This window comes from Martes martes (assembly GCF_963455335.1).
Source record: "Martes martes genome assembly, chromosome: 4".
Taxonomy (NCBI): Eukaryota; Metazoa; Chordata; class Mammalia; order Carnivora; family Mustelidae; genus Martes; species Martes martes.
Genome location: NC_137891.1, coordinates 95,237,155 through 95,261,709, shown reverse-complemented (window position 1 = coordinate 95,261,709; position 24,555 = coordinate 95,237,155). Strand labels below are relative to the sequence as shown.

The 24,555-nt window shown below is 52.7% G+C and overlaps 1 protein-coding gene across 3 annotated transcripts in view; it reads right to left on the bottom strand.

The window, feature by feature from the left end:
• Positions 1 to 801: 801 nt before the first annotated feature.
• The window catches only part of SYT6 (synaptotagmin 6), a gene marked incomplete at both ends in the record, with an annotated part of 54,271 nt that continues 30,517 nt past the window's right edge, over positions 802 to 24,555 (bottom strand). The window contains 4 exons of one of the 3 annotated variants that reach the window (XM_080802556.1): positions 802 to 873; positions 6,376 to 6,526; positions 7,701 to 7,872; positions 12,113 to 12,233. In XM_080802556.1, the coding sequence (XP_080658682.1) occupies positions 802 to 873; positions 6,376 to 6,526; positions 7,701 to 7,872; positions 12,113 to 12,233 (516 nt within the window). Of the gene's footprint in view, positions 874 to 2,538; positions 2,557 to 6,375; positions 6,527 to 7,700; positions 7,873 to 12,112; positions 12,234 to 24,555 lie in introns of those variants that run through there. The other 2 variants (XM_080802557.1, XM_080802558.1) reach the window with 2 other exon arrangements.

Sequence of the window (24,555 nt, the reverse complement as noted above, 5' to 3'; positions counted from 1 at the left end):
GCACGACACAGAAGTCATTCTGAAACACGTGTGCCTTCTCTTCTTTACAACGAAGGTTACCTTTGAGAACACAGACCCTGCGTTCAAACAAATATGGTCATTAACTGTGGTGTGCCAGAAAACATTCGGCATGTTTAGTTTCAGCAGAATCATTCCTAAAGAGAGGGGCTGAGTTCTCAGGAGTAGTCAAGACATTTTCAAATGATGAGGAAAGTCAACAAGGAAGCAGGGGCAGATGGGGACACAAGGAGCCCTGCACGACCAGCGGAGTTGCGTGGACACTTCAGAGCGCTCGTGCTCGTGATTTCACCGTAGGACCAGGAGTCTGCATCGCGGTCTGTGTCACAGGGGCAGAGAGCTTCCAAGGCTCACCACTAGAGCCTTGTCAAGGCTCTTGGCCTGATTTGCACCTTTCTGCAGGCTACTGCAGACGCAGCCAGGCGGAGACACAACACTGAAGGAAATCACAGCACCTCCCCAGAAGAGAAGACTATTTTACATTGTGTTTTATATGAACCAGCTTCCGGGCTCTCTACTCTTCTTTTTCTCCTACTCTTCCCCCTTCTCTTCTTGGCAGCAGATCCATAAAAAGTGAAAAACCACAGAAAACATCACCTTGGGAGACAAGAAAGACTAAGACAGGTCTGGCCCCACGACAAGGGTCGTGGCCTTGACCCACGCAGGAGCAGTTAAGACTCGTGCTACGGCTGCTGCTGCCCCTGCGCGACACTGTGTTTGGACAGTTGAACGAGTGCAAAAAGAGCGTCGCGGAGTCCCGTTGGTGTCGCCCGGTCGCACCGCTCATGGTGTGGGAGGTGGTTTCGGAGACGGGCACGAGCTCTCGCTGTCAAAGCTGGCAGCCCGGCCCTGCCACTGTGGAGAGGGGAGAAGGCTGGTTACCAATGGCCAAGGGGACTGGCATTTCAACTTTTGAAACTTCTGTGGCCCATGCACTGAATTCACCCTTCCCGGCTTTTCATAAGCTTACTTGAATTTTGCTGTCAGCCATGCAAAAACAGAAGGAAAAGAGCTGTAGAGCTTCCAGTTTGGAATACCTGATTTTTTTTTTTTTTTTTTTTTAAAGACCTACTGCAGAGGTAATGAATGCTTTCTCCACTGTGTGAGTGTGTGTGTGTGTGTGTGTGTGTGTGTGTGTGTGTTAATGAGATGCTATGACTGGGCCATTTCTGAGTGCTTCAGCCATTTTTCACACTGAAAATCGGATTATGTTAGCAGCAAAAGAGGCCATCTACAGAATGTGCCCTTACTGCCAAGAACCCACGTCCATGAATTATTAGCAATTTGTCTGGGAGCTGTTAGTGCAGCTACAAACCTGATATAGCTCTAGTATCCAGCTCTCTGTCTCAGGCTTAATGCTTCCTGTGGGTATTCACGCCCACCTTGTGAGGAGCTGGGGGTATGAGGCAGGCAGCCCCTCCCCCCCTCAGGACCATCCCTCGCCTTCTCCTGCCGCACAGGTTGCCCTGTCAGCCCCACCCTGACGCTTCTGTCAAGGTGGGTGATGTAAGGAGGCGTAACAGAGTGAAGAAGAGGGCTGAGAGTGGATGGACCCGCACCTGAGCCCCTCGACCCTTCCTTAACTGAAAAGCCAGTTGTGCTGGGGCACTGCTTTCCGGGCAAAGATTTGGAATATTCTTCACCCATCTTGGGGTCATGTAACTTCAAAGTGAGGCAGAGTCCACTGTTCACTCCATCCTTCCTGGGAGCTGAGGAGACCCAAACCTCTCCCAGGTGCCCGTGGGACAGGGCTCCAGAGGGAGTCGGGGAGGTGGTCGAGGTGGTCTTTCTGAAACAAAGTACAGCCTCCTCTGCTGCCCCTGAGCTCTGGGGGTCTCCACGGTGGAATGATGGGCTGAGTAGAAGCTTCTCTCTGCACCTGGGCACGAATGGGGGCGGGAGGGGGAAGGATGCCATGCTCCCCACAGCACAGCTGTCTCTAGACAGAGCTGAGCCACCTAAGGAATAGAATGTTTGCCAGCCAGTGTTTCCTACTGGAAATCCACGGCACTGAGGACAGACCCAGACCTGCGGGACATCTCCACGCTCCACTTCTACAGAAAGCCTCTGTCACCTTCCCCAGGCTTGGTCCCTTCGTGTCCCTGTACAGGGACACGATCTGGCAGATCTTCACAACTAACCCCACTCTGGGCCATCGGGTACGGAGGAGGACCACCACTACGTGCCCTAGACCTGAGCAATCTTAGCATGCCCGACCTGGGGGCAGGCCCGGGGCGCCATCCACTCAACTCTCCAGTTCTCACATATAACAAAACCAAGACACACAGAAGTCAAGACACCGCAGGTTAGGGGTGGAGCCAGCATGTGAAACCAGGTCCCCTAACTCCCAGCTCGGTGCTCCCTCCACTCCATCCTGCTGCCAGCTTCGATCCGGCCACAGCCGTGGGAGAAGGAGATGCACGGGGCAAGAGGAAACCTAACATCTTAGGGGCCACACCGGGTACTTACTCCTAACTCCAGGTGACAGTCTCTCTGCTTGCAGCGTCCACGTGAATGAAATCACAACCGAGGGTTTCCCTGGTGAAATATTTTAAATAAATAAGTGCCTGGTTGTTGAGCCCATGGTGACTTCTGACTCGAGTGCCTCTTAACCAGAAGGTGACCCAAGATGGTCACCAATGCTCTCATTTAACACACCTCTGTCTTAAGGGATCTACTTTCTCTGTGCCAGCCTTTAGTGCCGCTGAAAGTTACACAGTGATTCCTGGCTTCTCCCCTGGTCAAGCATGCCACTTAAACAATCTTAAACTTAAACAATCTGATTGATAGGCCAGTGTGGAGGAGAAAAAGCGAAATGGCCACACAGGGTACCTTTCTTTTCTTATAATAGCCCAAGTCACGCGGAGCGTAACTGTCCATCCAGGACACATGCGGAAGGCACGTGGCTTCCCTGCCAGCCCCTGATTGTTTCTGTGAAGACAGAGGAAGGAGATGGGGCTCGTGGACAACGGGAAGGTGAATGACTCCAGCAGGCTTATCACGGTGGCTCTGAAGTCAAAAAGACCGGCCTCCCTTCCCTGGCGCCTGGGAAGGTGATTGTGTCAGGACGCCTGTGTTCCTTAAGACCTTTTGTTGTTCTGCAATAGGGTCACGCTCAGACAGATCTGAAATCTCTGTAAGCTGATCTCCACTTGGCCCTTCATGATAGAACACCCTGGAGAAGGCTGCTGGTCAGCCTTGGCTCTGTGTGCGGTGATAGCAGTGACACGCAGCACCGGGCAGCAGTGCCTGGAGGGAAGGGGGCCACGGCCACCGCCAATACCAGGGAAGGACGCTCGCTGGGGCTGAATCCATTTCTACTCACTAAAAACATCCCAGCAGGGGAAAATGCCTTTTCAGTTCATTTGTTCCACTTAACCTTATTTTAAAACCCAAACAAGTGGGCAAGTAGGGTGCCCTCTGTTTTCATTAATAAAAAAGAAATGATCATGGTACTCGAAACTTCTCAAAGGAAGGTACAATCTAAATAGAGAGTACTTTATAGATGTGAGTACTTTATAGATCTTCCCGGGAGCAGGAGATTGAGATTTCTGTATGTAGGATATGAATGGGAGAAGCGAGTTCCAGGAGCAAGGCTCTTGTTCAATGTCCAGAACTTAACCGAGGAGGCAAGATGGGAGCTTTAAGGGTGATTGAGGGGGGAGGTGTTCGAGTGCAAAGCATCACTTGAGCCCAAAGAGGGTTTACTTCCTATCTACCTGGTAGGGTTTTAAATGCAGTTTTATAAAGATCCTCAAACTGTGGGTGTTAAAAGTGTAGGTGAAATCCTAGGTTGCCAAGATGAATGTCATTTTCAGCTTCTTCATAAGGAGAAATGATCCGCTGAGCACAGAATGGTAGGATAATGAGAGGGGGAGGGGCGGGCTTGGGAGCTTGGTGTGCTCCCAAGAAAAAAGTAAACCCAAAGGATATAAATCAATTTATTCTCTTTTCGTTTTCCATATACTGTTACTTTCCCTTTACTGTCTCATCAAATATTCATTTTCAAGGGCTTGATTCTACTTTATCTTTCTTTCTTTTGTAGTCTGGCCTAGTGAGTCAGAGTTTTCAAAGGAATGGGACTCAGAATCAATTATTTGGCTTAATTAGGTTGTATTCACCGTAGAGTGATTCTGGAACCAAGGGCCGGCACCTTCTGGCCTCCCTGCACACACCTCCAACTCCAGCTGCCACGGGCCGGTAGCTTCAGTTTGTGTGGACAGGGCGGCCCAGTCACACGGGGAGGGTTATCTTTCTGAGCTGGTGCCACGGGAGTACTCACTGGTTCTGTCCCCCATCACTTAGGGTCAGAGTTTCCTCGAAAAGCAGAGATGATGGGAGCCAACCCCCTCATTCACCAACCAGGGAACTGGAGAGGGGGACAATGAGTTGCCTAAAGCCCTACAGTCCATCAGCTTACATGTCCCTGCCCCTAAACCACTCTGAACATTTTAGTATACTTATTCTACTCTTAAATATCTCCAAGGGATTTAAGAGGAGGGAGGGGGCATGGCGCCCTTCATTGGTTGAATCAGGCCTGCGTTCAGTGAGGCATAGAGTGTGGACCCCCGGTCATCCTCGGTTCCTTCCAGGAGCTGCCTCCTGTGGAGTCGGAGGTTGGTCGTGGGTGCCTCACCCACACCCTGTAGAGAGCCTTCTGCCTAAGAGGGGGCAGAGGCTCCCTTGCGGGGAGGGACCTGGAGAGCCGAGGGACCGGTCCCCATCATTCAAGCTTCACCACTGTGAATCAAGGCAACCACAAGACAGAACCAGGAGCCCTCCGATGAATAGGAGCTTTGTGTGGATGCCTTACTTCTCCATGCTCATCCCAAACACATGCCTACTGCAGTAGGTAAATCAGTTAGCCTGGCTCCCAGAGCCCTCTCTCCCTCAGAGCCCTCAGTCTCTCCTAAGACCACTCACACCGCTGCAAGCAGGGAGAGACAGGCCTGGCCACACCGAGAAGAGAAGGCAGAGCTGCCAGGTCCTCTGGCTTTGCTGCTCGCACCTTTCCTGTGCCCCAGAGCCGGAAGAAGGGATTACAGTTAACCCTTGAACAACACTGGGATTAGGGGCACTGACCCTCCACACAGTCAAAGATCTGCTATGACTTTGACTCCCCCAAAACTTAACTACTCATCACCTACTGTTGACCAGAAGCCTTACCGATAACATCAGCAGTCCATGAACACATATTTTCTATGTTATAGGAAGAATATACTGTATTCTTACAATAAAGTGAGAGAAAAGAAAATGTCATTAAGAAAGTTGTAAGGGAGAGAAAACACATTTACAGTGTTGTTCTGTATTTATTAAAAAAAAAAAAATCCACACACACGTGGGCCCGCACCATTCGAACTGTGCTGTTCAAAGGTCAACAGTACTCTGTTTTTAAGGTGACTTCTTTTAAGCTGAGGGGCCATGTGGTGTAAGGGTTAAAGCTTTATTTATTTTGTTTATTAGTCGATTTTCCCATTTTAACCTCTGGACTTCCTAGGCTTGAAGCCGGGGATGAACAAACAAACCCTGTCTTTTTAGGGTATGGATTGGGGTATGAGATCCTCAAAATGAGGTTTCAGGCTCGCCTGGCTACCCCCACATCCCAACCCCTTTGAGAAAAAGCAGACGTAGGAGTCACCAGGATGATAATTTGCAGGATCTCACACCGGTGGAGTTTGGTGGAGGGGGAGCCGACTGTAAATATCATGGGAAGGGACATTTTCTTTTGCCACTGAGAGAAATGACTGGCTGGAGATTATACAGCAAGTCGGAAGGGGCCAAGTTTGGAGCCCAAGCCTCAGGACTCCTGGGTAGTGCTCCACGTGTTCCGTCCCTGTTAGGATCCCGTCAGAGAGCGTGATGCCTTAAAGCCATGCTCTCTCGAGCAGTGGGAGAACCAGCTTTCATGGCAGCAGGATCTTGTCTCTGGCCATCCGCATGGAGGCCATAAAGACTGCCTGAGGACGGCCTGGCTAGAGCCTCAGGGAACATAGTGATTCAACAAGGGTAGAATTTCTTGCCAAGTTCTGAGCTCACCCTCGTGGGGCTTTCTCCCAGAGGACCGAGTTGGCCCGGGGGCTCTGTGAAAGCATTCCCGGCCTGGCACCGGGGAGCCGCTGGGAAGGCTTCCTCCCGGTTTTAATTTTCCATTTAGGACTCAGTGTCACTTTCAATATACTCAACATCAGAGGCTTTCTGTCAGGCAGCTCCCCTCATCCTTCTCCACCTCCTTCCTGCCGCTTACGCACACCCCGGGAAGGAGCAACGCAGGCGAGGTCACACAGCCGCCGACTGCCATTCTCCAGCCCGCGTGGCCATGCAGCAAACATGCCAAGGGCCGAGCACGACCTCACCCACCTCTTTGAAGGATTTCTTTACCTCCACCAAGGAGTGCCAGTGTGCGATGGGCTTCCGCGGGTACGCCAGCATCTCGTTCCAGTGGTCCCGGCCCAGGCCCTCAGCATTGATCCCCACACGGCAGACTCCTATGATCTCATTGTGGCCCACTCTGGGGGAGAAACAAAGGGCCTGGAGCTGGTGACTGGACATGCTGTCAGAAAGGGAGGCCTGGGGGTCTGGGATTCTGCCTGGCAAGGCTAACTCAGAGTGCTGAGCTCTGAAAAATAGATGCTTGACAAGGCCTCACTCGGACTACCAGCGGCAGTGAAGCTTTGCCCAGCCTCCTTGGGTGGACATTGACTCAGACAGATGAGAAAAAGGTTATAAACGCCTTTGGGATCTCAGGAAATGGTGGGCAGATGGCCTGACTTTAGGGAACAGGAGAATTTCAGTCTTCTCTCTTCTTTGACTCAGCTAGCACATCACACCCTCGCTCGAGACATCGGCATTTGGAAATAAATCACCCTGCTCTAAGCACCATTTCTCCATACCCCCAGTGGTTAGAATGTGATTTACTCACTCAGCAAGAATATCAGTCTTCACGCAAATATGTTTAGCGAGTACCTAGTATGCCCGAGAACTTGTGCTAAAAATCTTACATGAAGGCTTTACTGCATGTTTGTTTTGTTTTTGTTTTTTTTTTCCCTCCTTCAGCTGGAGTGAACTGGAGAGGTGTCATGGTGGCTTTTGTTGGGGGGGGGGGTGTTGGGGCGGGGTTGGGAAACATTTTTGAGCTAGCCTTGATGGAAGAGAGGATTTGGGTAAGTGGAAGAGAAGAAATCCATGCAAGGAAGAGGAAATGAAGTTGGATGATGATGCTGGGTCCAGATTCTGGAAGGTTTTGAGAAACCAGGGGAAGGGCCTGGATTAACAGGAACCACAGATGGTTCCGAAGAAAGTGGTCTTTAAGGAAGGCGAGCCTCCCGTGCATTGGCTGACTTGAGTCAGGGAGTGATGGAGGCCATCTCCTGGGAGGCTGCACAGCTGTCCATCAGTTGGGATGGTAGTAGCATCAGAAATGGAGAGGAGAGGTGCTTGGACTTGGTGCCAGATGGAGGAAAAGGAATCAGCAGGAGCACATTCAGGGAAACTGATGGGTGGAAATGGGCCTGCTGGGAAGCAAAGCATGAGCTTCTGCTCAGGGGAATCCAGGCTCTTCCTCAAACTTCTGCACCCTTCTTGCGTGGAGCCAGACTCGAGGCCACTGGGCTCCTGAAACCCTGCACTGCCCTGGCATGGGGGTGAGAGGCAGGGAACCATGACCCTCTGGGACCCTCACCTACCGATCATAATCCATAACCGAGATGAGCAGGCTGACTTGATCCATGTTCTCTGGGGGGATATCAAAGATGATGGCTTCGTTGTAGACAGGATTTAGAGTGTTTTTCTTTATGGTCGTTTTCTTCTTCTTTAGTCTCCGCCCGTCACAAAGCAGGGACACTTTGACATATGGATCTGCACCAGTGGGAGTGATGGGAAGGGAAGGGAGCATGTTAACCAGATGTCCTGGAACATCATTTGCAGCAGAGGGATGGAAGCCATGGACCTACTGTTGCTCATCGGATGGTACCAGTGGGTTGTTAGGATAATTAAACCACCTTGTATTTATGTAGCACACCTGTCTCTGAGGATACTTCGTGCTTCATAAAACACAGAGTCTTTAGCGACCTCAGGATTACTGGGAGAATGCCTAATGGACTTTCACCAATGGTGAAGCTGGCCTCAAATCAGACAGGACACCTGCCCATGGGATTGCAGTTCACAGCCCCACCTCCCAGCTCCATGATGGCCAGCTGGCTCCAAAGGGTGGTGAAGCTGAACAAAGGCACCCTTCCTTTCACCTGCTTGGAGTCCTTTCCTCTGGGGGTTCGTCAGCATTAATAACCAAAGGATAAGGGGAGGGGGTAAAAACAGAAGTCGATGACACCCAAGGAGTCGCAGCTGTCAGAGTGAAGGAATGGCGACAGTCGCAATGCTGTTTGTGTCCTCCCACCTGACAAGAGGATTATAGGTCTCATTGTCCCAGCAAGCTCATTTCCAGCTGGCATCAAGAAGGACCCTGCTCTCTGCTTCCCCGGAAGCCGTTTCCTGCCCACTTCAGGGCAGAGGAGGAGGACGGAGCTGTGCTGGGGCCCGGAGTAAGGCGGGTTCCTGAGATTCGGGGCAGCCCGGTGACATTTCACTACCCAGTGGGACCTTGGATCCTCTCCATCGCCACAGGAGATAGCTTTTTACTAAACCTCCACATGCCCCCCTCCCTGTCTCTTCTTTAGCTTTCTGACTACATGTTTCATGGTCACCCTTCTACCCTGAAATTTCCCACTCATCCGAGCGAAGGGACACCTATTGTAGCTCATAGCACAGGTGTCTCAGGCACCATCATAATTGTTACTTATGCGTCACAGCTCAAGAAATGGGAGAGCGACTCACAGGTAATAACAGCTTCTGAGATGCTGATATACTGAGACACCTTCTTGCCTAGGAGCCAGGGTTCCCGGGAAGCCATGGGTGGGTGGGGGGGCGGTGTGTGTGTGTGTGGGCCGAGCGTCCGCTGCCTGGAGCCTTGAGACCCAGGCACGTGGTTCTGTCTCCTGGCCCCTGAGCACCCGCCAGGCCCTCATGCTCCCTGGACATCGATCACAGGGCAGCTGAGGCACCCAGCTCTGGGGAAGCTAGAGAGAACTATGACATGTGAGCTGAGACACCGAGCCTTGAAGGCATTGCCACAGACATCCAAAGAAGCCTCGGAATAACTAACCGTGACAGGGCAGCTATGCCTTAACCATGGGGGCACTCGGGTTTACGAGAGAGCTGGCAAGACTGTGATTAAACAGAGGTGTTTAATTGACCTGCTGTTTCCAATGACCCATTTGGAAGGTCCTGCTCTTGGGGGTGTTGTCAGTAAAAAGGAAGGTGGGGTTCCTAGAACCTCTGTGAGACAGCTTTCTGATGTCAGAGGGCTCTATTCTCTATGGATATGCCCAGGGCAGGGTTGAGGTCCGAGCAGTCAGGTGGAGAAAGCTTGTTACAAGACCCATCACTAACACAGCAATGTCTACACTCCATAAGGTGGACACTGCCTTGGAAAGCGTCTTCAGGCTTGAGGCTGCCCGAGTGCTCTCCCAGCCCTTGCCATGCCCATTTCCATGCATTCCCACAGCCCAGCGGTGTCCCATGCCACATAGCTTGGAAAAAATATGACAGAGCCAACTGTCCCAGAGGCCACTAGGCAGATAGCTGGCTTATCACCAACTGGGAGAGTCTCAGCTTCCTTCCCCCCTCTGTTCACTCCTACGAGGCATATCCATTTATAAAACTCAGTGGGTGTAGCTCCCTTGGAGAGACCATCAATCTCGTGATTGTCCAAGAGGCTAAGCAGAGAGATGACTGTTCCTTAGCATTCTCTGGGGCCAAAAGTGTGTGGCTTCCAGCAGAATGCTGGCTCTGTAAGACTTTGGAGGTTGTTTGCTCTCTAAGAGCCTATGATGTTCCATGCAGCTGAGGGAGGGGGCACAAAGCCTGGCAGTACCTTTCACCCCATTGTCATGGGAACCATCACAGTCCAGCATTCAATATGTGCCAGGCACTGTGCTGAGATTTACGTACCTTGTGTCTTTTAAGTTTCCCACCAATGCTATAGAATATCTATCATCATCATCCCCTTTTACAGATAGGGAGATGGAGGCTGGAGAGATTCAGGAACTTGCCTCGGATTTGAACCTAGGTCTGTCTGACTCCAAAGTTTACATTTTAAACCACTAGACTCAAATCAGTAAAGACCAGATGTGGAAAAGATGAGTGCTGTTGCTCACCACCCTTTTGCGGTGTCCTGATCCTTATTATTATTTTGTGATCATTCCAGTGGATGGGCTTAGAGAATTGACTCAGGACTAGTAAAGTCAAGGAGACTAGGTAGACCCTCAGGCTTGGTGGTCAATGTCATAGAAATCAAGAGCAGGCAGTGAGCTCCACTCACTCCCTGCTTTAGCCCAAGATCCAAGCAAGTCTAGACCGACGGCAACCTCAAACTCATTCTCAAAAACAAGAGATCTTGTTTGAGAGGCCCCCGGCACACATGCCCCACTGTTTCACCCTCTGACAAGGCTCCTCACACTATTCATTCATTCATTCATTCATTCAAAATATATTTACCCAAAGCCTAGTGTGTTGCATGCTCTGTTCCAGACACTTGCTTACATCTGTGAACCAAACAGGCAGAAATCCCTGACAAAAAGAGGACCCCTGAATTTTCAGAATCAAACTGAGATTTAACAGCAGATTCCAAACCCAGGTAGAAAAGAGGGTCAATTGCAAGAGGGAGATTAAAATTTAGCGTGAGAAAATCTCTCCCCCAACCCTCTGATGTGGAACGGCCGTTATGATTACCTCAGTGGCTTTGCCGTAAGCTCTCTCTCTAGCACATCAATTTAATTACACCAGAGAAGATAGTGTGGGGACTTAGGCAGCAAAATCCTATTTCCCTCAGCAGGCTTGACAGTCCTCAGCGAATTTCTGTCCCCAGCATGCACTTATTTTGATATTGAAATGAAATCTACATTGGCTGTATTTTTGGAGGACGCCGACTTGGTGGGGCCTGAGAGCTTTGCACACGTCGGAAGAGGCTCTTTAAGCTCTTCCCGGCGTCCTCCCCGAAGTGCAGTGGGAGCTCCAGCGGAAGGAGGCATTAGGGTGGACACTACCTTGGGGAGCTTTCAGCCTGGAAAACATGAGCACTGCACAGAGATGGGGGGCTGGGAGCAGAAGCTCCGAGGGAGTCAAAGCGGCAGCAAACACACATTACCTCAGCGTTTTCCAACTTCCTTTCCCCAAAACCTAACTATTCAAGGTCTAATACCTCATCTTCTTCCAGCTACACCAGGTCACACCTGGGCCCAGAGGTTTGCAGCTGGACCATCCCCTCTTTATGGTAACTGTGCTGATACTACGGGGTTTTCGAGGAAAATAAATAATGAATGAATAAAAGGAAACATCAGCACCTCTGGAGTGGTTTGACACTGGAAATCTGATTCATCAGAAGAGCCCCTTGGGTGATGGGTCTAGGGAAACAAGCCTTTCCCTACATTTGCAACTCTGAGCACAGCCCAGGCTGTTCCGCACGTCTGCTCTTTGGGACACTTCTCTCCTTGGGCAAATGTGAGCCGACAGGAGGAAGGAGGCTCCTGGGACTCAAACAATGCCTCTGTTATATCAAAATTCAGATACCTTCTCTGACAACGACTTACAGAATCATGGAAAGGATCACGACTTACAGAATCACGGAAAGGATCCGTCTCTGCAGTGGCCCCCAACCAAGCATGTCCTCAGTTGCTAGAATGGGACTTATTCTGTACCTAACAGCAATCCTGGTGTAGGGGCTGGGGCCAGGAGTCCTGCAGAAAAAACTCAGATACAAATACACTTGGCTTTGCAGGGGCTTTGCACCCTTGACTAGATCTGTGGGGCTGCCGCGGGGCCGTGCGGACCTACAAACATTTGCACACTCAAACTTGACAAAAGCCTTGAAAGTCCTGGGGCCTCATGTAACTAGAAGGATTTCCCTTGGTTTTTTTGTTTTTGTTTGTTTTGTTTTTTGTTTGTTTTCCCCGATGTGTTTATTTCTTACTCTCTCTCCTTTGAGGGAAAATGACAGGAGGAGCTAATGTCAATTGGCAGGCCACTTGGGGAGAAGAGGTACCTGAGTAGCCTGTGATGTCCATCGCCTTGAGGTTCCGACATTTGATCACTGTGAGGGTGAGCCGGCCTGCTGTGGGCAGGTAGCACAGGGAGAACATGATCTCTCCCAGATCCACGCTTTCCTGCAAAAAAGCAGATAAGAGGGCACATGAGGGGCACACGGCTCCCAGGGCCGCTGCTGAGGGCCACTCTGGGACCTAGGAGAAGGCTCTTTGAGGCAGAGTGCCTTGTCTTTTGGACCTGAGGGTCTGGCCTCCATGCTGGGAGTAACCGGGAGTAAAAGACAATGAGGATGATATTGCCTCTTCAGTAGAATCTGCCCTGTGCGTTGTTCCTTCTCAACTCTGCTCAGACGCTGGTCCCAGTCCTCGCCATCCTGCTGGGTCCTGCCCTGCCCTCCATTGGCCCTTGGCTACAGCCTCCAGACCAGCAGCCCTGGAGTGGCCCAGCCCTGTTCCCCTCCAGTTCGCCCTTCTCAGCCACTGGTCCCCTTTGACTCCACACCCGACGCCCTGCCTGGCCGTGGGCATGACAGTGTCCCACACAAGACACGCTCCGACCAGCAGGGGCTCTCTGCCTGCAGGTCTGCCACCAGCCCCCAGGCTCAGTTGTCCCTCACCAGTCCCTCTGCCCGGCAGCTTCCCTGCCTCTCCCGAGACCCACCCAGCACTCTAACCTCCAGGCCTCAGCACGAAAGCACAAAGGATCGTGACCTTGCTCAGGCCATGCTGCCTGCCAAGGAGATGTACACTCCCCATCCCGGGTCTGTGCCAGGCCTTGGATCCACCTTATCCTTTTCCCTCAAATGTGATCATCCCTCGAATATGACCCGGCAGGGAATATAGCATCTCCTGCCCCCGGGGGTGCCCAATCCTAGGAAGTTTCTCAGTAAACTTCAAAGAGGGTAAGAATGTCTGTCTGTCAAGTGAAATAGCACTTGGCTGGACTGCTTCTTCTCCCTGCTCCCCACTTGATGAAGGAGGATGCTGTTGTTGCCAAAACTACCCCCAGGCTCTGAGGCTGGTCTGGTGCGCCCCTCCCTGGCCCCCAACCTTGGGTGAAGGAGGAGGGCAGAGTTTGGAGGGGCTCTGATTTCAGATGGGGCCATCCGCTCGCTCATTGATTCATTCAGTCAATCGACAAATGTTCACTGAGCGCCTGCTGTGTGCAAGTGTTGTTCTGGGTGCTAGAGATATGGGAAAAAACAAAATACACAACCCTCCCACCCCCACCCCCAACTACCCCGCGGAGCTTACATTTTATTCAGGCAAAGGACAAGAAAAAAGGTAGAAAGTTAGACAGTGAAAAGTATCGAGGAGAAAAATGTAAGGCAGGGAAGGGGGATGTGTCATGCTCGTAGGGGAGGCCATAGTTGTTTGAATTTTAGACAGGTTGGCCGGGGCAGGGCTCCCTGAGGAGGCAACGTGTGAGAAAGAGAGCAGTCAAGGGTGACACCAAGGTTTCTGTCCCTTCTTCTCATAAAGAACCCCCCTTGTTCAGGACTCCTAGAAACACGTGATACCTGGGCCCAGCTGGAGATGAATCCAAGCCTCTCTCACCGCCTTCCAGAGCATGCGGTCCCAGGGCTCTCCTCTAGGTGGGATGGGTGCCCATCCTCGCCCCAGCGCAAAATTCAGTCTCGGTCTTTTTATTTGCTCCACTGTTGAATCCCAGAGCGGCAGAAGGGGAACCCCCCCAGCTCCAGGAGGGGACGGGGGGGGCAGAGCTGTATACTCCCTAGAGGTGGGACCCCCTCCGGCACACAGAACCCCACAGCGGTGCAGAGTCAGTGAGCTGAGACCCACAGCCACGAACTCTCCTGTGCACAGCAACTCTGTGAGGCAGGAAGTGTCCTTATTCCTTCCACTTCACAGGCTGAAGAGCTCAGTGTTCAAATGCAGGTCTCAAAGCTCTGTCAAGGCTTACACCGCTGGCGGGAGATGCAGCTGGACTCCCGACTCTTAGGAGAGTGCTCCTCCCACTCACTTTATCTTGGAGCACCGTCAGGCTCACCCAGGGAGCACCTCAAGGCGACCCCGGCTCCTCTAGAACTTGGCTCCATGCTCTGTGAAGATAGAGTCCCCCCTCAGCACGCACACGGTCTTGGGGGGTGTACAGTTTGAAGAAGGTGCCAGGGTCCCCATCTCCCTCGGGTGTGTCTCCTGTCCCCCTAGTTCCCTAGTCCAAGGAGGGAGACAAAGGAAATGGCCCTGTGACATGGTGTTGATGGAGTGCAACCTTCCCCTCATGTAGCAGGTCCCTGGTGCACCTGGCTGGAAGTTCTACCTCTGACCAAGGCACTGAGGCATAAGGGGGCCCCCAGCTCCCTTTATTTCCCTAATAAGGCTTGTAGGTTCATTCCTACCCGAAGCTAGAGAAACCTTTCAGACTCAGTCATGTGTCTGCCATATGCCAAGTCTTTTGCCAAATCATCTCAGTGAGTCTTACCACAGCCCCTCAAGGTAGGTGTTCTTATCCCCACCGCAAACAGGAGAAAAGGACTGTTTGGTGAAGTTAAGTAGCTTGCCCAAGTTAAGCCACTTGCATGACTAGTGAGTACTCTGGTGCCAGTTTTTACAGATCCAGGCTGCTGCTCAAACCCCCCAAAGGCTCCCCCTGTTCGGCTTCTGGAATCAAGAAGCTTGCGTCTTCTTAGCTTGCACTGAGGCCCCTCAACAACGGGGTCCCATCTTACCTCCTCACCTCACTTCTTCTCTACTCCTCTACACCAACCCTCTGCTCCACAGGGCTGGTGGAGCTTCGGTCCCTTTTGCCAGAATGTTTTTCCTCTTGTCCTCGCATGGACAATCCTATGCATCTTGCAGGGGTCCTCACCCAGGGTCCAGCCCATGGAGAGTGCCTCTCCCCCTTACCCCGGCCGCACCTTCTGCCCCTGAACCACGGCGTTACCAAGTGCCCCCTCTGCTGCCCCCGTGCCCTCCCACTAGCCTCTGGTGACTGGAGGCCCCTTTGGGTCTAGCTTTGCTTTACACCTACCACTGCTTCAGAAGCAGCCACATGTGAGAGGAGCTCCATGAACGCAGATTGAAACACAAGGCTCTATCTTAGCCAGGACAGCCCTGGAAGGAGTGCTTCTCAATGTCAGTGGCCCCTTCTGAAGGGGCTGGTTTCCCTGCCACCGTCACCCTATAATGCAGAGTGACCCTTTCAAGGGCTGTCTTATTTGGGGGAGTCTGAGCTGATTTGTTTACGGACTCGGGAGACTGGCTTGGGGTGTGGGGGAATCACGTGCAGCTCTCTGCACTGCTCTCAAGGATGCCTCCCTCCAGGGGAGCACAACACAGCAGGGCCCCCTATTTTCTGCAGGGGTGCCCTTTCTTGACAGGACTGTGGCAGCTGGGTAGCACAAGGGTGCTGAGTCTACAGTGTGGTGTGAGGCTCCCTACCCTCACTGTGGTCCCTGCTTCTGATTGTGAACTCCTTTCTTCATGCACAGTGAAGAAAACAAGCCAAGATCTGCCCCCATGACTTGCAGGCAGAGAGACAACAGGAGCCAAGGGGCCTGCAGCTGGGCCCAGGACCTTCTGCCGTGGGTGACTGGGCCTCATGGGGCCCGACCACAAGTTGGCTGCCCTTGGCTCAATGGATGGAGGGGGTGTTGTTCCCCTGCCCATGCAGGCAGCAGAGGACTGGCCTGTTTGATAAAGGAAAATAAAGAGGTTACTTTTGAGTAAAAAGAGGGATGGGGGGCTAAGCAAACACAGAGTCAGCATCTCCTGGCAGTCACCTCCCTCTCTGGGAAGCTGGGCCCCAGCTGGGCCCCTTGGGTGGCCTTGCCAGATCCTTGCTCTGCCCCACCCCCTCTCTTAGGAGGTTTCAGCCCCAGATCCTATACTCCTTGCCAGTCCTTTATGCTCATTAGTGATGCCTGAGACTTTGGCTTTAATAAAACCAGGGTGACCAGGGGCTGCAGAACAGCCCACACATTATTGCTTTCATCTTCACTGGCTGTCAGGGGAGGCCGCCTTAGGGCCCCTGATTGGTAATGAGCTCCCCAGTGATGGAGAGGTCACTGCTGTCCAGAACTTGGCAGAAACCAACTTGGCCCTCTCAGCTGCTAACCTGCAGGCTGGTGGGGGCGAATGGGGGTCCAGGAGCACTGGCTCTCAGTCCTGGCTCCAGTTTGGAGAGGGCAGAGGGCCGCAAGATTCTGAAAGGCCCCTCCATGGCACACCGCTGCTCTTGTGGGTTGCCCGGTAGGCTGTCTGCAACAGAGTCTCCTCCTCTTTGATGCACTCACAGAGCCCTAAGCACAGAAGAGAATTCCTGTCTGGGGGCTGCCCAGGAAAAAACAGTGAACCACAAGTCAGGAGCCACCAATCAGCCACGAATCCTTCAGCCACCAATCAGCCACGAAAACTTGGGCTCGTCCTTTCACATCTCTGTAACATGAGAGGATCATCCTAAACATTCTAGTCCCTCCCTGCCAGCCATAAAACCAAGGATTCACACTGGAAATCCTACCATCAACATCACCAGTGGAGACAACCCAAGGATGCCTGACTGTTGTCTATAGCCCGCCTCAAGGAATCTAGCAACTCCGCCTTGAAATCCAAACACTCTCATTCCTTCGGTCCCCACTACCCCCAAGTGTTTTAGTCTTCTCCGGCGCTAGCCACCTTCTCTTCCTCCCAGATAGGCAATGAGTGACATCCACGCTCTGGGTCTGTCTTGGAATCCAGGCTAAGCGAAGCAAGAACCATGCTTCCCCCTCTCTTAGAGAACACTTGTCTCTTAATCATTAAGTGGCTTGTCGGAATCTCTCATCATCAGCAGAGAAGCATCTGCTACACTTGTAGGAAGGCCACAGGAGACCGAAAAGGATCTCTAAAGCACAGGGTAGGAAGTGCGGCTAAGCCACCCCAGGGCAGGGCAGCTTGCAAGAGAGACAGGGTGGAAGCCACTTGCCTCCAATGGGTAGAAAAACTTCCAGGGAGCAATCCCTCTGTGAAGGCCTGCGGCTTGGAATCGGGGTAGAGCTGAGTCGGAAGTGGAGGCTATCTGGCTCTTGGGGCTGGGCCCTTTCCTCTGCCCTCAAAGTACCCCAGACCTCCTCTTCCGTAGCCCAGGCCACCACCCTAACTTTCCTATCGCTCGTGCGGATTCTGTGACAAATGCTCTGTTTGCCTTAGATCGTGGGCTCTTTGAGGGCAGAGACGGGGTCTCTGTCACACCTAGTCCAGGGCCTGATCCACAGTAAATGCTCAGTAAATACTGGCTGATGAGAGAAAGGCTGAAAGTATGGATTGGGGCTCACTCAGCTCAGGGCGGGGGGGGGGGCGGGGGGAGGGATGATCCAAGCTCCAGCTGTGATGTGAATGAGCAGTGTCACTTTCGCAGTGTTGGTTTCTTAATCTGTAAAATGGGGCTAATAACACAACATCTACCTCTTAAGGTTGTTGTTAGGACTCAATGACGTCATCTGTGTAGAGTGCCTGGCGTAGTGCCGGGCTCAGAGCAGGCTCTCAGTGACTGTTAGCTGCTATTATAATTATTACTTCCATCTTTGCGAATATTATAAAGATCTCACAGTCCTGGGGGAGGGGCAGGGAAGAGAAAGCATAGAAGTAATCTGTTGGTGTGATCCGTGCTTTAAGACAGGCTTGGGCGAGATGTAGGGGGAAGGGGCGGAAGAGGGAGTAATAAAGTGCCCTGGGGTTACAGGGTAGGCTTCCAACAGGGTCTTCGGCAAGGTGAGCCAAAGGAAAACGAGCGGAGGAAACCGAGTGAGGCCATTCTAGGCTGAGGGAGGGGACGTGAGAAATTCTGTATTAGAAGGTGAGATGCAGGGTGGGGACTTCTGCACATCCGTGCTTCTACCCTGCTCTTGCCACTGCCTGAAATCATCTGTCCCTACCTCTGATGTCCCTGCACGACACTCGTCCTTCCAGGCCAGCTGCTCTGTTCTCTCCTCTTGCGTTGCCTACTCTCACCACCCTGGTCTGACTTGGGCTTCCCAATGCCTCTGGGTTGAAAGATCAAGCGTTACAAATGCCTTGAAGCAAAGGCAGCACGTTTCTGAGACAACGATCAGCAGGTTCTAGTGACCCGCGGGATGATGGGGCTGCAGGGGCGGAGAGCAGAGACTGACACCCTGCCCGCCCAGCGCCCCTGGATCCCAGGGGGTGGGCGTGCTCCTTCCTCAGCAGCTTCCAGGACTCCTGCTGTGAGCGGGGGGTGTGTGCTCAGGGAGGGACTGAGGCTGGGTTGGCTCCCTCCCTGCCCTTCCTCAGGCCCAAGCTTCTAGGGCTTTGGGGAGAATGTTGGGGGTGGCCGAGGTGGAAGGCGGACATGGCTGCTGTGATGCTCGGGTTCCCTGCGGGGGGGATAGGGCAGGTTCCCTTTGTTCTGAGTTCCATCTCTGCCTGCTTGTTCTCTCAAGTGCTTTCTGCCCCAAGGGCTTTGCAGCAATGTGAATAAATGATCTGGCAGGAGAGAGATGCCTTATATGAACTCAATGGACTCCAGCTGCAGCCTGTGGCGTGGACCCTGAAAGCCCGGGATGGCCCCCGGTAAAGAGGGAGACCCTCCAGCTTTTGGGGGGCAGGGCGTGCAGGAGGAAGTCGGTGAGATGCTCGGGCTGGGCTGGGTCCCTGGGACCTGAGAGATTAAAGCACATGGCGGGGGAGGGGGAGGCAAATGTTGCCGTATCTGAGCATCTTCAGGGAAACAGATGGTTTTATTTAGGAAACTTTTTCTCAGCCTCTCTTCCATGAACCTGCCCTCAAAAAGAGGTTTAGTGTTTCACATGCACCATTACTTTTGGGCAAATATCCGTGAGTCAGAATCACACTGGGAGGTACAGATCTCTTCCTAATGACTTTTTAAAAGGTGGGCGGAAAGGGAGAGGGGCTGTGAGGGGGTGGAAGGAACTTGAGGAGAGTAGAGTTTGGGAAAGTTCTAGAAGAGATGGAGGCAATGTCTGATCAAGCTGGAAAGTCTGCCCCATGGGGGCATGTCCATGGGAGGCCAGGGACTCGGCTCTGGTCTTCCACGGGCATCACATTCATGACAGGAATAAATGGCACATTAGTGAAGTTAACAATGAGAATGGGTCTTCCTTTCTAGCCTCCAGTTGTCCTGCTGTGTGGTTATCAAACTGCTGTCAGTTTCCCGCTGGGGCGAGGGTGGGCATCTCAGTGGTGAGTGATCTGATCTCTGCCTCAAGCAGGGTGGTGGCGGCAGGGGCTCTCAGCAGGAGGGAAGATGCCCCGGTCCCAGGGCCATGTTCTCCTGGGGTAGCCGAGGGGCATTTCTGCAAACAGGTGCCCTGGGGATGCCTGTGGGCAGGGCTTTGGTCTCGGTCAGGGGCACGTGCACACAGGGATTTTAGCTTCCTTGTTTCTTTGCTGACCTGAGGGTTCAGGTCTTCACCCCCTCCTGCTCCGACACTCGAGAATCTCTTCTTCTCACTGTGGTGTGGCTGCTGTGTGAAGAGGCTCTCAGCAGCCGCTCCTGCCCTTGACTCTCCTGCCCTGGGGTCTCCTCCCACCTCTCTGGCTTCTCCATCCCAGCTCCTGCTCCTTCCTCCTCCCATCCCTGCCTCTAAACAGTAGAATTCTAAACCCCCATTCTCTCTCTCTGCTCATCCATAATGTTAATGCCCATTTGCATTCTCAGGACTCCCAAATTTATGGCCCTTCTCGGACCTCTCCTCTAGACTCCAGACTCATATATCCAACCCGACGTCTCAATATGGACGTCTCACAGAAATCTCAGATCTCCCAGATGTTCAAAAGTGAACTTCAATCTGCCATGTACATCCTCCCCTTGTTTTGCCCAACTGGGGAAAAACCCCTGCATCCTCCCAGTTGCTCGGGCCAGAAATGAGACAGTCTCGTCGCTGTCTGCCTTCTTCTCTCCTTTGGATGTAGTCCATCACCAAGCCCTGTCAATTCCACCTCCAAATTCAGTCTCAAGCCTGCCCACTTCTCTCCATCTCCAGTACCGCACAGAGGGCAAACCCATCTCTCGCCTGCCCACTTACAACCGCCTCCTAATGGACCTCTCTGCTTCCCGTGGTCGCGCGTCCCACTTTCCATACAGCAGCCAGAGTGTTCTTGCAAAATTATAAGATGGAACTCATCACTCCTCTGTTTAAAACCCTCCAGTGTCTTCCCCTTGTGCTTGGATTAAAATCCAAAACACTTATCAAGACCCACAGGGAGGGCCCTACCTGATTAGGGTCCAAGTCCTAACCCTCGCCCTCCCGCAGCAACTGAAGTGTTCCGGGGTCTCCCCACTCCTGGGACTCCGCACATTCTGCTCTCTCCGTCTGACCATTCTTTCCCCAGCTCTTCACATGGCACGCGTCCGCTCACCCTTCAGGTCGCTTCCTCCCAAGCCGCACCCCTGCTCTGGACGGTGTGTTCCTGAAGGACAGTGACTGGGTTTTGCTTCATCAGAAGCAGGACTAGGGTGAAGCAAAACGGGAAGGAGGCCCTCCCTGTCAGGTTCATGCATGCCTCCAAGAGTGAGGGCCTCCTTCAGTCTTGTCCCCCCAAGGCACCTTGTTTCCCTGACCCTAATCCTGGCTCCATATTTCACTCCCCACTGTATTCCCAGGACTGAGCACAGTGCCTGGTACATAACACATGCTCAGCAAATAACCGCTGAATGAATGAACATCTTAGCTTTGTGGGATACACCCGGTTAAGAAGGTGGTGAAGGGGGGTGGGTGACATGAGTGGACCTTGGTTAACCTCAGTCTCTGGTCCAGGGAGGTGCCCTCTGGGTAATGAGATGGCTTTAGGGTTGAGCCTCGTAAGGTACACCAGACCTCCCTCCGGGGAAGAGGAGGCTTGATTCTTGAGCTGTGCCCAAGACAGACTGAGTCAGAACCTGTGAAAGTGGACTGTGAATGACTGAGAAGCTCGCCAGGTCATTCTTGGACATCCTCGGTTTGCAGCACAAGGAGAATGAGGGGATTCTGAAGCCACCGTAGATCAGACCCTAGCAGAATCCCTGCGAGATGGAACATAACCAAAGTCATTCAGTATCAATGGCACTAAGCAAAAGTTAGGAGGATGGAAGGGCCCCTTCCCTTCTGTTGGGTGTAGACAAGGGTTCTGATGGGTCAAAGCCATGCGAGATCTTCCTGGAGAAGTGTGCTCACTCTCACTCTTCACCTTTCCTCAATGTACGATGCATCCCCTGGATAGCTAAGTTTTAGCAAGAAGGCGCCTGCCCCAAATTTGGAGGGTTTAAGAAACCTGGGTAGGGCTTTAAAGATGTCTGACACTAGTCTGTAAATAGTCCTATTGCAGTAGTTTTCCAAGGGTGTTTCCTTGACCAGCAGCATTGGCAACACTTGGAACTTGCCAGAAATGCAAAGTATCGCCCCTCCCCGCCCCCCATGTGAGAACCACTGCCTTTTCTAGTTAGCAGAACCAATCGAGCATGCACGCTCTGGCCAGCATTTTGAACTTTCTTCTACTTCTTTTAACCTACTTATCTTGGTGACCCAAGCCAAAGTCAAGAGCGAAGGAGACTAACAGATATGGAGCATTTGGATACTTGACAGATATTTTCTTCATCGCATTCATATCACATTCCTTGGAAGAGCCCATGATCATTGCCATCTTGAGATTCAGAGAGGTTAAGTAACTTGCTAAGCTCTCGGAGTAATTGGCCAAGTCTGGATTTGGACTCCTGTCTGCTGACACTGAAGACTTTGCTCTTCTCCACCATGTAACTCAGAATCCTTTGGAACTGTGCCCACGCCACTCACTCCCCTCCACCGTGCCTGGAGAAAGCTGGACTGGCGGTAGGCAGAAGTTCTTGTCTCCATGCAAGGACCCGAGGCTCTCTCTACACGTCTCTTCCCACCTGAGCTAGGGTGCAGACACCGGGACTGGGAGGAGGAAACCCTTAGGTGGAGAAGTTTGTCTCCTGCAGAATGGGAGCTATTTTCTCTCACTTTCATCTTCTTGCTCCCCTAGGTTTTGGGTAAGGGGCTGGTTTGTGGTCCCTGTGGGTTTCCCAAGAGGAGTGCAGGTGCCGTATCTGGAGATTCATGCCCTTGATGTGGGATCTTTGCCGATCCGAGCAAGACCACTCCAATCATATGTTTCTAGACAGCGAGAGACCACAAGTGATCGGTCAACTCATCCAGTCCCAGCTTCTAAGCAGGACTTCTAAACTCAACAACGAAGTCCCCTTTTAAAAACATCCCACACTTTTCTCAGCCATTCCACTATCTTTGAACTCAGGAAATTCTCCTTGATGTCCAACCTACTGACTTCCAAGGCAGGTATGCCCTTCCCTCCCAGTTCCCACCTACAATTTCCTTATGATGCAGACATTACGCCCTCAGGGTCTGGAAGACTGTATCAGTTTTCACTGTCTTCTCTTCTCCAAAGCCCAGAAACTCAGTGTCTTTGGCCTTCTACGGTTTCCAGGCATTTTAGTGGCCCTCATGTAGACCCAGAATATTCAACAAAGAACTCTTGACTGGGGGTCGGTGGGAAACTGGGGTCTTGGTTTGTCATCCAACCAGAGGGGGAGGGAATCACTAGTCTGCTTCAAGGGAATTAGTATAAACAGCCCCAGTGGGGAATGCGTGGGGTTTGGGGCACAGCCTGGGGTTCAAGTCCTGGCTCTTCTGTTTCCCGACTGCATGACTGTGAAAGTCATTGAACTTCTTTGACTTCGTCTGACCCTGAGTATCAGCCATTCTCAGGGGTTTCCCCCCTGGGAAGCTGCTGTAAATCCCTGATCTGGAGACAGAAGAGGAGAACACAAGGTAAACTTTGCCAGTGGCCAGGAGAGCTACTGAGATGCATACACAGCAAGCAGGCAGGGTATAAACCTCTTATTCTCCAGCCCCACTGGGGCAGGTGGTGGCCCCACAGCCTAGGGACAGGCTAACCAAAGCCCCCCTGGGAGGCTGAAGGGCTATGTGTGCCCCCTGGACATCTGGGTCAGCAAGAGAAGAAGGCGGGGAAGCCACCTTGGGCATGTCCCTGGTTGGAGGGCGGCCATGAAACCTTCTAGCCTGGCTCTCAGAAGCCAGCTTCTGGCTTTGGGGCCCACATGAAGAAGACATGCCAGTTGGTAGGAGGCCTCGTCCCTCTCTCCCAGCCTGGGCTTCCCCACCCATCATCACCTTCAACAATCGGGGTGAGGGAAGACATCTTGTGTGTCCTCTCAGGCTCCAGGTTCCACTCACATGTCCTCGGCACTAGAATAAACTTAGAGCCAGGAGGCTTGGGTTCTAATCCCAACCCCATCACTAACCTGCAGAATGATCTTGGGCAAGTCACTGTGCCTCCCAGAGCTACGGTTTCCTTGGCTGTAAAATGAAGGCATTGTAGAGGCGGCCTCACCTTCTCGTCATACAAGGGGTTGACGGTTGAATGATGTGTGCACTTTACCCCTGCAGGGCAGACTCTTGGAGCATTTCTGCAAACTTCCAACCCCCCTCTTGCTTTGTCCTGCCACAGAGCTGCTTCTGGCAGCTGACTTCCACCCTCTTCAAGCCGCATTCTGACAACACATCACAGGAGGGAGAAGCCAGTAGTGGGGGAGGAGGCCAAGAGAAGGGGAGGCCCGGCTTCCCGGCCCCAGAAGATGCCCACAGCGCTCTGCACTGGCTGCTTGTTTGAAACCAGACCCCAGGCCTCTCTCTCTTCCCCCTCTGCTCACCCAAGAGTGCAATGATGAAACACCAAATTAGCTCCATTATTGTAACTCCTCCAAAAATTATAGGTCGCGTGTTCTGCCAGAGCCTGCTAATGTCTCCCACTGGTGAGCAGGTGACACTAATGGTTCTCCCCTCCCTTCCAGGCACCAAGTGGAGAGGGGCAAAAGCAACATGAGGGTTGGACGAGGAGGCAGCTTTGAGGGTGTGGGGATCCAGGGAGCCCGGGCTCCTGCCTGCCCCCCAGCCCAGAGCCACAGCTAGTGGGTCCCTGAGCCCCCCAGCAGAAGTTCTTCCAGGTCTTTCCTTCCCTCGCTGAGAGGGACTTCCTCTTGGCACTGAATGAGCCTGGAAGAGCATAGCCCGGCATGGAGGCAAGGCCGTACCCCCTGGCAGGGCTGGCCTCAGCCTCTAGGCTGGGCATCCCCGGGTTCCTATGGCTGCTGGGGCTGCCGCTAAGGAGGGCAGCTGCCCGGTGGATGACCCCATGTCTCGGGCTCCTTCCCCAGACCCTAGGCCCTCGTTTCCCAGAGCTTCCTGCCCTCCCAAACAGCAGCCAGTGCTTCCTTCTTACCCCTGCCTCCCTTCCCCACCTCCGCCTGCCTCTCCTCCTACACCAGAAAGAGCATCTCCCGTCCTGTCAGCTGAGGTCACTCTTCTTCAGGTCGGGAGGACCCACATGGGAGTGGAAACACTAGGTTCACAGGCAGACCCAGGCCCCATCCTGCCAGGCCAGGCCAGGCCAGGCAGTGGGACATGACAGAGCCTGTGTTCACTGCCAT